General features: G+C 51.4%; 2 protein-coding genes across 2 annotated transcripts in view; one reads left to right on the forward strand and one right to left on the reverse strand.

Moving 5' to 3' along the window:
* Nucleotides 1–2,868: 2,868 nt before the first annotated feature.
* On the reverse strand, nt 2,869–3,733 carry LOC145339898 (transmembrane protein 60-like). The gene has a single exon (XM_080184437.1). It carries the CDS (start codon nt 3,586–3,588, stop codon nt 3,190–3,192), a length of 399 nt encoding a protein of 132 aa, XP_080040563.1. The 5' UTR covers nt 3,589–3,733; the 3' UTR covers nt 2,869–3,189.
* Nucleotides 3,734–4,966: 1,233 nt separating this feature from the next.
* Nucleotides 4,967–14,339, forward strand: part of ubqln4 (ubiquilin 4) — a 29,337-nt gene continuing 19,964 nt past the window's right edge. The window contains exon 1 of the mRNA XM_080184440.1: nt 4,967–5,096. Coding sequence (XP_080040566.1) covers nt 4,992–5,096 — 105 coding nt within the window. The 5' untranslated portion in view covers nt 4,967–4,991. The remainder of the gene's footprint in view (nt 5,097–14,339) is intronic.

Raw genomic sequence — 14,339 nt, forward strand, 5'->3', positions numbered from 1 at the left:
TGGGTTTCCCTCTGGGTGCTCCGGTTTCCTCCCACAGTCCAAAGATGTGCGGTTTAGGGTGGATTGGCCGTGCTAAATTGCCCCTTATTGTCCAAAGCTGTGTAGGTTAGGGTGGATTGGCCGTGCTAAATTGTCCCTTAGTGTCCAAAGATGTGTAGGTTAGGGTGGATTGGCCGTGCTAAATTGTCCCTTAGTGTCCAAAGATGTGTAGGTTAGGGTGGATTGGCCGTGCTAAATTGCCTAACCAGCCTATCCACCCTAACCAGCACGTCTTTTGGACAGTGGGAGGAAACTGGAGGAAACCCAAGCAGACACGGGGAGAATGTGCAGAATTGGACCCGGGTCCCTGGCGCCGTGAGGCAGCAGTGCCCATCCCTAGTTGCCCCTTGGAGGGGCAGTTGAGAGTCACCCACATTGCTGTGTGGCTCTCTGGAGTCACATGTAAGCCAGACCGGGGTAAGGACGGCAGATTTCCTTCCCTAAAGGGAATCGGATGGGTTTTTCCCACAATGGGTCATCCGTAGATTCTTAATCCCAGATATTTTTTCTTGAATTCAAATTCCACCGTCTGCCGTGGGTGGGATTCGAACCCGGGTCCCCCAGAACATTAGCCGAGTTTCTGGGTTAATAGTCTGGTGATAATCCCACTTGGCCATCACCCCCATTGGGTTAGTCTCTCGCTGAGGGGAGGGACATGCTGGCAAGGATTTACGTTTTACACTGTTCGGATGAGTCTTGTAAGTAGAAACTGTGCATGTCCAACTCTCCCCGGTGCAGCAGGGAGCCCCGAGTCGCCGGTTCTCAGAAGTACGGACCACTGAGCCTAAGACAAAGGTTAGTTGTATTCAATTACCTGAATATTGAATCAATACAATCCCTGCAGTGCAGGAGGCCATTCGGCCCTCCGAGTCAGCACTGACCACAATCCCACACAGGCCTTATTACTGCGTATTTGCCCAGCTCATCTCCCTAAGCTGCACATCCTCCGACACTAAGTGGCGGAACAGCGGGGTTAGCACTGCTGCCTCGTGGCGCCAGGGACCCGGGTTCGATTCCCGACTCGGGTCACTGTCTGTGCGGAGTCTGCACATTCTCCCCGTGTCTGCGTGGGTTTCCTCCGGGTGCTCCGGTTTCCTCCCACAGTCCGAAAGACGTGCTGGTTAGGGTGGATTCAGCCGTGCTAAATTCTCCCTCAGTGTAACCCCAACAGGAGTGAGGTGACGAGGGGATTTTCACAGTGACTTCATTGCGTGTTAATGTCAGCCTACTCGTGACACTAATACATAAATAAAATTTAACACTGCCAATCCCCTAATTTACACATCTTTGGACACTAAGGGACAATGTAGCATCGAGATTTACAGCGAGGAAACAGGCCCTACGGCTTTAAATTAAGGGGTGGTAGTTATAGGACGGATGTCAGGGGTAGGTTCTTTACCCAGAGGGTGGTGAGGGATTGGAATGCCCTGCCTGCTGCGGTTGTAAATGCGCCTAGTTTGGGGGCGTTTAAGAGAGCTGTGGATAGGTTTATGGACGAAAAGGGATTGGTTTAGATTAGTGGGTCAGTGTTCTTTTTTAAAAAAAACTGGTCGGCGCAACATCGTGGGCCGAAGGGCCTGTTCTGCGCTGTAATGTTCTATGTTCTTTGGCCCAACTTGTCCATGCCACCCTTTGTCTTTCAAAACACCTAAGTAAGTCCCAATTGCCCGCATTTGGCCCATATCCCTCTATACCCATTTTACCCATGTAACTATCTAAATGTTTTTTACAAGACAAAATTGTACCCGCCTCTAATACTACTTCTGGCAGCTTGTTCCAGACGCTTGGCAATTTAGCACAGCCAATCCACCCTAACCTACACATCTTTGGACACTAAGGGACAATTTAGCATGGCCAATCCACCCTAACCTACACATCTTTGGACACTAAGGGACAATTTAGCATGGCCAATCCACCCTAACCTACACATCTTTGGACACTAAGGGACAATTTAGCACGGCCAATCCACCCTAACCTACACATCTTTGGACACTAAGGGGCAATTTAGCACGGCCAATCCACCCGAACCTACACATCTTTGGACACTAAGGGACAATTTAGCACGGCCAATCCACCCTAACCTGCACATCTTTGGACACTAAGGGGCAATTTAGCACGGCCAATCCACCCTAACCTGCACATCTTTGGACACTAAGGGGCAATTTAGCATGGCCAATCCACCCTAACCTGCACATCTTTGGACACTAAGGGGCAATTTAGCACGGCCAATCCACCCTAACCTACACATCTTTGGACACTAAGGGACAATTTAGCATGGCCAATCCACCCTGACCTGCACATCTTTGGACACTAAGGGGCAATTTAGCATGGCCAATCCACCCTAACCTGCACATCTTTGGACACTAAGGGGCAATTTAGCATGGCCAATCCACCCTAACCTACACATCTTTGGACAGTAAGGGACAATTTAGCACGGCCAATCCACCCTGACCTGCACATCTTTGGACACTAAGGGGCAATTTAGCATGGCCAATCCACCCTAACCTGCACATCTTTGGACACTAAGGGGTAATTTAGCATGGCCAATCCACTTAATCAGTGTTTCAGACTGTGGGAGGAAACCGGAGCACCCGGAGGAAACCCACACAGACACGGGGAGAACATGCAGACTGTGCACAGAGTGACCCCCAGGGTGGGAATTGTTTCGAATCGATTGGTCACAAACCCTTCGTGTAAAACCTAAACAGACCCTCTCCCTCCCTGGGACAGCGCCAGGAGCTCCCAATCTCGGGAGCTCACCGCGACCCCGTCTCCCAATCCGATTTTGCCGTCGCGAGATTCCTCCCTTACTCATGACAGGAGCGGCGGGCGGGGAGAAGATTTCTTTTTAATGGCTTTACACAACAGAGGAGCGAAAGATGCGAGGGAGAGAGAGCAGGGCGGAAGTTCTGGGTCCTTACTACGCGATGCTTTCACGGCGAGAGCAGTTCTGTAACACGGTGGCGTCACACCAGGGGCTGGGTTCAGCCTTCGAGCTGGCCAGGAAGTGTCCGGTTCCGTCCTCCCTCTCCAGTTTGTCCAGAGCACTTGTACGAGAGTGGAGAAAGGTGTGGGCCCCCGGGGTGAGGGGGGGCACCCTCAGTCTTTGCAGTGCCCCATTTTAATTGTCCTCCGGTGGGCATTCTCCGCTCACTCCACGCTGGCAGAGAAAGTGCTGTAGCCCACGTCCCCCAGCACGCCCAGGAGGAGGACCCAGAGGGGGATGAGGATCCAGGTGAGCTTCATGACGGCGTAGCGTTCCAGGCGGGCGCACAGCGCCAGGAGGAAGCCCAGCTTGAGCAGCATGGCGCACAGGTACCAGACCTTGCGCTGGACGTTGCTGCTGTGCCGGTCGTAGCCCGCCTTGCAGCGGCCCGCCAGCCTGACCACCAGCACCACCAGCAGGACCGTGTCGAAGATCCAGAGCGGGATGAAGACCAGGAACCAGTTCCAGCCCAGCGTCTCGTCCAGCTTGAGCACCAGGATGATGAGGAAGAGGAGGGTGAAGAGCCACGTCAGTAAGACCCGCTGCGCCAGCGACATTTTCATCGACCGTTATTCCTCCCTCCCCGCCCCGTCCCGCCGTCTGGCCCCGCGCCCCGCGGGCAGGGTTGGTCCCGCTCCTCCTGTGCTGCCGGCAGGCGAGTCCGATCCGATCCTTCTCTTCCCGACCCGCCAAGAACACCGCAGCCGGGCTCGGTGAGGGGGGGGTGCAAAAAAATCACCTTAGGGTGTAGCACTGGGTGGAGGGGAGGGTCACGGAGGAAGGTGTCTCACGTAGTCAGGCAATGGGGGGGGGTGGGGAAGGATTTGGTCACCCTTGACTCTCCTGGCACCCAAAGGAGATCCTCAGCACCCAAGGGTGAGGGGAGCTTGGCACCCGAGGGTGGTTGGTTGGGGGGTGGGGAGGGGGGAGACTAGCACCCACAGAGTGATCTTAGCACCCAAGGGAGAGACTGGTGGGGGTGGGGGAGACTGGCACCCAAGGGTGCTGCGGGCTGCTGCTGTCCAGCTGCTCCTCCAGCGGCACTGCGGGTGGGGGGGAAGAGGGCGGGGCTGGACCCGGAACCATAGCAACCAGCAGCTCACCCGGAACCGGAAGCTCGGCTCCCACCCCGCCTGCCCCGGAAGTGGTTTCCCGCGCGCTCTCTCCGCCGCTGTATTGAGGCTGTAGCTGTGTCGGGGAGGGACCGGCAGCTTGTGGCGGGGCTGAGGGGGTGGCGCCGGGCTCCCGGCGGCGGTTTTTATTGGCGGGGGCGGGGATTCACTCCCTGAGCCACTGCCACCCTGCTCTGCGCAGGCGCAACATCTGGCCCGTCTCCGCCCCCTTCCTGCGCAGGCGCACTTGCCGACCGCCCCCAACCCTTCTGCGCTGGCTCACATTGTTGACGCCTCCCTCCGGCGCAGGCGCATTTCCCCTGCCTACCATTCCTTTCTGCGCAAGCGTACTTACCCATTTTGTCTGAGCTTTCTGCGCACGCGCACTTGCTTTGCCTTCTTGCGCAAGCGCGCCCGCCGTCCCGGACTCTGCCTTCTGCGCAGGCGCAGTTCCTCGCCCTCGCTCTCTTTCGCTCCCCTGTCTCTGCGCAGGCGCATTTGCCCGCCCTGTCTCCTTTATGCGCAGGCGCCCTTGCTCGCCCTGTCTCATTTCTGCGCAAGCGCACTTACCCATTTTGCCTTAGCTTTCTGCACAAGCGCACTTCCCCTCCCTGCCTCTTGCCGTTTGCGCCGGCGCACTTGGCTCTCTCCCTGTTGCGCAGGCGTACCTACTCGCCCTCCCACGCCCGCGCAGGCGCACCTGTGCCCGGTACCTTCCGCCGCCTCCCCCTCCCTTCTCTTGGCGCCGGCGCACCGAGGCCGCCGGCCACCGGCTGTCCGCGCACGCGTGTGGCTGCTCCGCCCCGGCCGGGCCGGCGGGCTGCGCGCGCACTGGGTGAGGGCGGGCGGGCGCGATGGCGGCGGCGGAAGGTTCTGGAAAGCGGCGGATCAGAGTCACCGTCAAAACCCCCAAAGACCGCGAGGAGTTCGCCGTGGAGGAGGAGGCGTCCGTGCGGGAGGTGAGAGGGGGAGGGAGACACAGACACCGAGACACCCTGTCCCCGCGGGGCCCCGGGCCTCACTCAGTCACAGACCCGGGCCTCGACCCCCGGGCCCAGACCCCCGGGCCCAGACCACCCCCTCCTGGGCCTCGCCCAGACCCCGGGCCCAGACCCCGGGCCTCACCCAGACCCCGGGCCCAGACCACCCCCTCCCGGGCCTCACTCACAGACCCGGGCCTCACACGGGCCCGTGCCCCGACCGCCCCCCCCCCCCGGGCCTCACTCACTCACACAGACCCTGGGCCCCGGGGGCAGCGGCGCTGACTGCCGGAGACAGAGCCCAGCACACACCCTATAGACTCCATATACCCCTCACCAGCCTATATACACACCCTATAGACTCCATATACCCCTCACCAGCCTGTATACACACCCTATAGACTCCATATACCCCTCACCAGCCTATATACACACCCTATAGACTCCTTATACCCCTCACCAGCCTATATACACACCCTATAGACTCCTTATACCCCTCACCAGCCTATATACACACCCTATAGACTCCATATACCCCTCACCAGCCTATATACACACCCTATAGACTCCATATACCCCTCACCAGCCTGTATACACACCCTATAGACTCCATATACCCAGCACCAGCCTATATACACATCCTATAGACTCCATATACCCAGCACCAGCCTATATACACACCCTATAGACTCCTTATACCCCTCACCAGCCTATATACACACCCTATAGACTCCATATACCCCTCACCAGCCTATATACACACCCTATAGACTCCATATACCCCTCACCAGCCTATATACACCCTATAGACTCCTTATACCCCTCACCAGCCTATATACACACCCTATAGACTCCATATACCCCTCACCAGCCTATATACACACCCTATAGACTCCACACAGCCCCCCTCTCTCTCACCCTATATAATCCATACATTCAACAGGGTCTATAGAGTCTAGGCACCCTGTACCATCCATACTGTGTGAGTACAGAACAGGCAGCCTATATAGTCCATAAACTCAGCACCAGCCTGCATAGAGTATACACACCCTTTACAATCCCCACAGCCCCCCCTCACACACCCTATATAATCCATACATTCAACAGGGTCTATAGAGTCTAGGCACTCTATACAATCCACACAGTCAGCACTAGCTATGAAGTATACACACCCTATACAATCTATACTGTGTGAGCACAGAACAGACAGCCTATATAATCCATATACGCAACACCAGGCTGTATAGAGTATACACATCCTATACAATTACTGTTTGAATGCAGGGCAAACATATAGAACTGGGATGTCAAGTATACGGATTGTATAGGGAGTCCAGGCACCCTGTACAATCCATACACCCAACTCCCGGCTGGGAGTCCAGACACCCTATACAATTTATACACCCTATACAATTCATACACAGCAGGATGTATAGAGCCTACACATTATACAATCCATACTGTCTGAATATAGGGCATACACCCTATACAATCCATACACACAGCAGGATGTATAGACTCTACACACCCTATACAATCCATACTGTCTGAATACAGGACAGACACCCTGTACAATCCATACACTCAACACCCAGCTGTATAGATCGTGACACCTTGGACAATCCATGCTGTGAGAACACTGGTGTGTAAAGAGCGCAGGCATCAGGATGTAGTCTATATAGCATACACAACGTACGGAGTACTTACACCCTATAGAATCCACACGCCAGAGTCCAGTGTATGGACGTCCATCCATACAGTGAGAGCACCAGTCTATAAAGCATACAGGTGCACTACGTAACAGCACTCGCGCTGTAAACACCAGATTCTGTGGTGTATAGAGACCCTGTGTAGGCCGTGAACTGTAAATGCCAAGGTTTATTGACGCCCTGTAGAATCCATACATTGGAAACCAGTGTCTATAGGGTGTAGATACCCTACAGGATTCAGGCACTAGAGACCAAAGTATATAAACATCCTATAGGATCCACACATTTAATATCAGAGTCTATGCCATGTACACACCACATAGAATTGATGTCCATAAACAGTCCATAGAGTATGGCACCCTGTAGAATCCAAATGCCAAGCCCAGTCCATCTCACAAACCAGCCTCCCATCCATTGACTCTGTCTACACTTCCCGCTACCTTGGGGAAAAGCAGCCAGCATAATCAAGGACCCCACACCCCGGACATTCTCTCTTCCACCTTCTTCCGTAAGGAAAAAGATAGACTCTATATCAAATCCATATAGTGTAACCCACCTCAGTCTATACCAGAATCTATATGCTGTAACACTAAAGTCTGTGTAGAATACACACCGTGTGGAATCCATACTCTTAAGTGCCAGAGCCTATGCAATATGTACACCACTTAGAATAAACAACACAGTCCATAATGTGCAGGCAGCCTATGCAATCTACTGTAACCACCAGGCCCTGCAGAATGTGGTGTTACAGTCATAGCTAGCGTGTAGAGAAAGATCAACTTGAGATGAAGTAGGTCCATTCAAATGGATGGGAGGCTGGTTTGCGTGTTGGACTGAGCCACGTTCACACAGTGACAGCAGGGAAGAAGCTGTTCTTGAGTCGGCCGGTGCCTTCGGACCTCTATCTTTTTCCCCGACGGAAGAAGGTGGAAGAGAGAATGTCGGGGGGTGGGGGCCTTGATTATACCGGCTGCTTTTCCCCGAGGTAGCGGGAAGTGTAGACAGAGTCAGTGGATGGGAGGCTGGTTTGCGTGATGGACTGGGCTACGTTCACGACCCTTTTGCAGCTCCTTGCGGCCTTGGGCAGAGCAGGAGCCCAGACCAAGCTGTGATACAACCAGAAAGAATGCTTTCTATGTAATCTATACAGTACAAATACCACGGAGTCTATCGTATAAATACTATATATTAGAGTCCGTAAACTATAAAGATAACAATCTGTACAGTACAAACCCCAGTCTTGTACAGTCCATACACTAAACACCAGAGTTATGGAGTATAGAACCCAGACACAAAACACCAGAGCTTATAGAGTGTAATCTATATGAATCATCATCACTGTATGTAATCCATGCACCCTAAAGTCTGAGTACAGGCACCTATAAAATCCATACAGACCAAAGTCTGTAAAGTGTAGGCACCATATAAAATCCATGCCCTAAACATTAGAATCTGTAGTTTGGATGCTGTACAGAATCCATGCGCTGGACACTCGATGAGTTTTGACACCATATTGAATCCAGGCTGTAAAGTCCAGAGTCTATACAATCAATCTCAGAATCCCTACAGTGCAGAAAGAGGGCAGTCAGCCCATTTAGTCTGCACCAACCACAATCCTACCCAGGACCTATCCCTACACTAATCCCCCCAGCCTATGCACTCCGGGATGCTAAGGGGCAATTTAGCATGGCCAATCCACCTAACCCGCACATCTTTAGATACTAAGGGACAATTTAGCATGGCGAATCCACCTAACCCGCACATCTTTAGATATTAAGGGACAATTTAGCATGGCCAATCCACCTAACCTACACATCTTTGGACTGTGGGAGGAAACCCATGCAGACACAGGGAGAACGTGCACACAGACCTGAGCCGGGAATGAACCCACGCTATAGAGTTTGGACACCATGTATAATCCATGCACTGAACACCTGTACAAACCATATAGAATCCACACACTAAACACCAGAGCCTATACTGTACAGGCACTATATAGAACTATACACCCTATAGAATCCATACTCCAACCACTGGAATCTATAGAATATCAGCTTTGTGGAATCTATACAGTATAGACAATAGAATCTAAACACCATGTAGAATGTGAGTGATATAGGCATAGTGTATAAGCCCCATACAGAATATATATATGGAATATAAACATATATACAGTGTGCACACCATATAGTCTATACACCAGATAGAGTTTACACAGAAACCATACAGGAAAATACAAGAGAAAATGCCATGTATAATCTATATAACACAATGTCCTATAGAATCTATACAGCACAGTGCCCTGTAGAATCCAGCAGGAAGTCTCTCAACACCAGGTTAAAGTCCAACAGGTTTATTTGGTAGTAAACGCCACTAGCTTTCGGAGCGCCGTTCCTTCGTCAGCTGAGTAGAGAACTCACCACTCGCCTGACGAAGGAGCAGCGCTCCGAAAGCTTGTGGTGTTTACTACCAAATAATCCTGTTGGACTTTAACCTGGTGTTGAGAGACTTGTTACTGTGTTTACCCCAGTCCAATGTTGACATCTCCACATCTATAGAATCCATACAGTACAGCCATCATTTGTAGTCTACACAACAAAAACACAGTGGAGTCTATGGAATAAATACATAATAGAATCTATAAACTATAAAGGTAACAGGATTTGATTTATTGTCACATGTATTGGGATACAGTGAAAAGTATTGTTTCTTGCATGCGATACAGACAAAGCATACCATTCGTAGAGTACATAAATTTGATTTATTATTGTCACATGTATTGGGATATTGTGGAAAGTATTGTTTCTTGTGCACTATACAGATAAAGCATACTGCTCATAGAGTACATAGGTTTGAGTTATTATTGTCACGTGTTTTGGAATATAATATTTCTTGCACGCTGTACAAAGCATACCATTCATAGAGTACATAGATTTGATTTATTATTGTCACGTATTGGGATACAGTGAAAAGTATTGTTTCTTGCGTGCTATACAGACAAAGCATGCCATTCATAGAGAAGGAAAGGACAGTGTGCAGAATGTGGTGTTACAGTCATAGCTAGGGTGTAGAGAAAGATCAGCTTGAGATGAAGTAGGTCCGTTCAAATGGATGGGAGACTGGTTTGCGTGTTGGACTGAGCCACATTCACACAGTGTCAGCAGGGAAGAAGTTGTTCTTGAGTCAATTGGTATGTGCCCTTGGACCTCTATCTTTTTCCCGATGGAAGAAGGTGGAAGAGAGAATGTCCGGGATATGTGGGGGGGTCCTTGATTATGCCGGCTGCTTTTCCCCGAGGCAGCGGGAAGTGTAGACGGAGTCAATGGATGGGAGGTTGGTTTGCGTGATGGATTGGGGCTACATTCACCACCCTTTTGTAGTTCCTTGCATTCTTGGGCAGAGCAGGAGCCCATACCAAGCTGTGATACAACCAGAAAGAATGCTTTCTATGTAATCTATATAATACAAATATCATGGAGTCTGTTGTATAAATACTATATTAGAATCCGTAAACTATAAAGGTAATATAATCTATACAGTACAAATGCCATCTAGATCTACACAGCATTGAATCTATACAATAAAAGGACCATTATTATGTTCTTATATAGAATTTATAGGGTGTAAACATCACGTAGAGTCTGCAGTGAATGAACATCCACAGGTGATTGGGTCCGCCTTGTTGGCCAACAAGGGGCATACACGTGGTGGGTCGTGCGAGGGCTGCTCTTGGATGTTTCGAGAGTTGCCTAGTGCTTCACGTCGTTAGTGTACGCTTAAACTGGACCAACTGACAGGCAACACGACAGCTCAGTGACTATCACTGTTTGCTGTGCAGTTACAGGGACCTGGGTCAGATCTCCGACTTGGATCGGTGTCTGTGGGAGTTTGTGCATTCTCCCCGTGCTTGCGTGGGTTTTCTCCCACACCCCAAAAACGTGCTCTTAGGCTGATTGGTGTTAACAAGTTGTACCTAAATTAGACCTCCCTTAATCTGGCGTGCATATAATTCTCTAAATTCGTACCACTTTATTGTGGGGTCCAAGAGATGGAGACAAAAGTCGTAGGTAGAAGGAGGATTGGAATGAGGCAATCACTGAATGTTAAAATGGGCAGCGCAGGCTTGTAGGGCCAAAGGGCCTGTTTCCGCTGTGGTGTTGCTCTTTATATCACGCACAGATGTGTGAAATAGGTGCAGGGGTAGGCCACTTGGCCCCTCGAGCCTGCCCTGCCATTCGATAAGATCACGGCTGGTGTGTAGTGATTCGAGTTCCACATTCTCCCCCTCCCCTGCTGGAGCAGAGAGTTCAAACATCCTTTCTGCATCCATCTTGTCGAGACCCTTCAGGATGTTCTAAACTTCAATCAAACTAACAGGATTACAGGCAGATATGTCCCTGGGATCTGATGGCCTGCACCCCCTAGAGGGTTTAAGGAGGTGGCAGCAAAGGTAGTGGATGCATTGATTGTGATATTTCCAAATTCCTTGGATTCTGGTAAGGTCCGTGCTCTGGTAAGGTGCATTTGCAGAAGGATATATTGGCCTTGGAGGGAGTGCAGAGAAGGTTCAGTAGGCTGATACCGGAGATGAGGGGGTTAGCCTATGAGGAAAGATTGAATAGTCTGTACTCGTTAGAGTTTAGAAGGCTGAGGGGGGATCTTGTAGAGACATATAAGATAATGAAGGGGCTAGATAGGGTAGAGGTGGAGAGATTCTTCCTGCTTAGAAAGGATAGCAGAACTAGAGGGCGCAGCCTCAAGATAAGGAGGAGGGGGCAGTTTAGATCAGAGTTGAGGAATTTCTTCACTCAAAGGGTGGTGAATCTCTGGAATTCTCTGCCCATTGAAGTGGTGGAGGCTACCTCGCTGAATATATTTAAGTCATGGGTAGATAGGTTTTTGATGGACAAGGGAATTAAGGGTTAGGGGGAGAAAGCGGGAAAGTGGAACTGATCCACTTCAGATCAGCCATGATCTTATTGAATGGCGGGGCAGGCTCGCAGGGCTAGATGGCCTACTCCTGCTCCTATTTCTTATGTTCTTATGTCCCGGTGGATTGGAAACACACCAATGTGACGCCCCTATTCAAAAAGGGAGAGAGGCAAATTTAAAGTTTATTAGTCACAAGGCTTACACTAACAGTGCAGTGAAGTTACTGTGAAAATCCCTTAGTCACCACACTCCGGCACCTCTTCAGGTCAATGCACCCTAACCAGCACGTCTCTCATTAAAATTTAAATTGGGAAATTATAATCCAGTTAGCTTGACCTCTCAAGTTTTATTTATTAGTGTCACAAGTAGGCTTACATTAACACTGCAATGAAGTTGCTTACTGCAATTAAATCTCCCTCACTGTACCCTAGTCGTCACACTCTGCCTGTTCGGGTTACACTGAGGGAGAATTTAGCACGGCCAATCCATCCTAACCAGCACGTCTTTCGGACTGTGGGAGGAAACCGGAGCACCTGAACGAAACCCACACAGACACGGAGAATGTGTAGACTCCACGCAGACAGTAACCCAAGGTGGGGAATTGAACCTGGTGCTGAGAGGCAGCAGTGCTAACCACTGTGCCACCGTGGTGGGGGAAGTTGCTGGAATCGATTTATTAAGGAAGGAATGAATGAGTATTTGGAAAGACAAAGCTCAAAGCACCATTGTCAGCATGGTTTTATGAGGGAAAAGTCATGCTTGACAAACTTGCTTGAGTTCTTTGAGTGCATAACCAGCAAGTGGATAGTGGGGAAGCTGTGGATGTGCTATATCTAGAGTTCCAGCTTGACAAGCTGCCACATAAAAGACTGATCCAGAAGGTGAGGTCGCAGAGGATTGGGGGTTGAGTATTGAATTGGATTGAGGATTGGCTGAAAGCAGAGGGTCCGGATAAATGGGTCATTCTCTGGCTGGCGAAATGTAACCAGCGGGGTGCCACAGGGGTCAGTCCTCGGACCTCAACTGTTAACAAGCCATGTAAATGATCAGCAAGCAGGAACAGAGCGTAATGTAATGTTTACGGCATGGACAAGTTGGGCCGAAGGGCCTGTTTCCATGCTGTAAACTTCGATGACAACAAAATAGGTGGGAGAGCAGGCAGTGAGGAAGATATAAAGATTCTACAGATGGATATAGAGAGGCTAGGAGAATGGGCCAAAGTTTGGCAGATGGAGTTTAATGTGGATAAGTGTGAGGTTATCCATTTTGGCAGGAAAAAAATAGGCAAAGATTACCAAATTGGAAAGCAGATTCAGAATGTGTCTGGCCGGGGGACCCGGGTGCCCATGTTCTGGGCCGGGGGACCCGGGTGCCCGTGTTCTGGGCCGGGGGACCCGGGTGCCCGTGCTCTGGGCCGGGGGACCCGGGTGCCCGTGTTCTGGGCCGGGGGACCCGGGTGCCCGTGTTCTGGGCCGGGGGACCCGGGTGCCCGTGTTCTGGGCCGGGGGACCCGGGTGCCCGTGTTCTGGGCCGGGGGACCCGGGTGCCCGTGTTCTGGGCCGGGGGACCCGGGTGCCCGTGCTCTGGGCCGGGGGACCCGGGTGCCCGTGCTCTGGGCCGGGGGACCCGGGTGCCCGTGCTCTGGGCCGGGGGACCCGGGTGCCCGTGCTCTGGGCCGGGGGACCCGGGTGCCCGTGCTCTGGGCCGGGGGACCCGGGTGCCCGTGCTCTGGGCCGGGGGACCCGGGTGCCCGTGCTCTGGGCCGGGGGACCCGGGTGCCCGTGCTCTGGGCCGGGGGACCCGGGTGCCCTGTGTTCATGAGTCGCAGAAAGTCGGTATGCAGGTGCAGCACGTAATAAAACAGGTAAATGGGATGTTGGCATTTAGGGCAAAGGGACTGGATTGTAAAAGTACATTATACAATGTGTGTTGTTGTGATTGTACAGGGTGTTGGTGAGACCACATCTGGAGTATTGTGTCCAGTTTTGGTCTCCTTATTTGAGGAAGGATGTGGTTGCGTTGGGGGCAGTTCAGAGGAGGTTCACCAGATTGATTCCGGGGATGGAAGCGTTGATGTGCGAGGAGAGATTGAACAGTTTGGGTTTGTTCTCGCTGGAGTTTAGCGGGGCGAGAGGGGGATCTGATTGAGGGATATAAGAAAGATTGAGTACAGATGATGTAGACAAAATATTTTCCCCCGTTGTGGGGCAATCTGGAACCAGAGGTCACGGGTACAGGATGAGAGGCAGTAGATTTAAAACAGATGGGGAGGAATTACTTCTGACAGAGGTTGGTGAATTTGTGGAACTCGCTGCCCCAGAGCACGATGGAACCTGAATCATTGAATGGTTTCAAGGAGGAGGTAGATATATTTCTGATTAAAAAGGGATCAGGGGATGTGGGTATCAGGTGGGGAGGTGGGTTTGAGACCAGGGAGATATCAGCCAGGATCTGATTGACTGACAGAGCGGGTTCGAAGGGCTGAATGGCCTCCTTCTGCTCCCCATTCCGATGTTCCTAATCAAGTCACCCCACCGCTCCATCACTCCTCGAAACTCCAGTGGAAACAAGCCCGGTCTGT

This window comes from Carcharhinus amblyrhynchos, unplaced genomic scaffold (assembly GCF_965287045.1).
Source record: "Carcharhinus amblyrhynchos unplaced genomic scaffold, sCarAmb.v2.hapA scaffold_732, whole genome shotgun sequence".
Taxonomy (NCBI): domain Eukaryota; kingdom Metazoa; phylum Chordata; class Chondrichthyes; order Carcharhiniformes; family Carcharhinidae; genus Carcharhinus; species Carcharhinus amblyrhynchos.

Bases quoted from the DNA above. Each gene is read 5' to 3' on its own strand.
- LOC145339898 (XM_080184437.1), bottom strand. From the start codon at position 3,588: ATGAAAATGTCGCTGGCGCAGCGGGTCTTACTGACGTGGCTCTTCACC.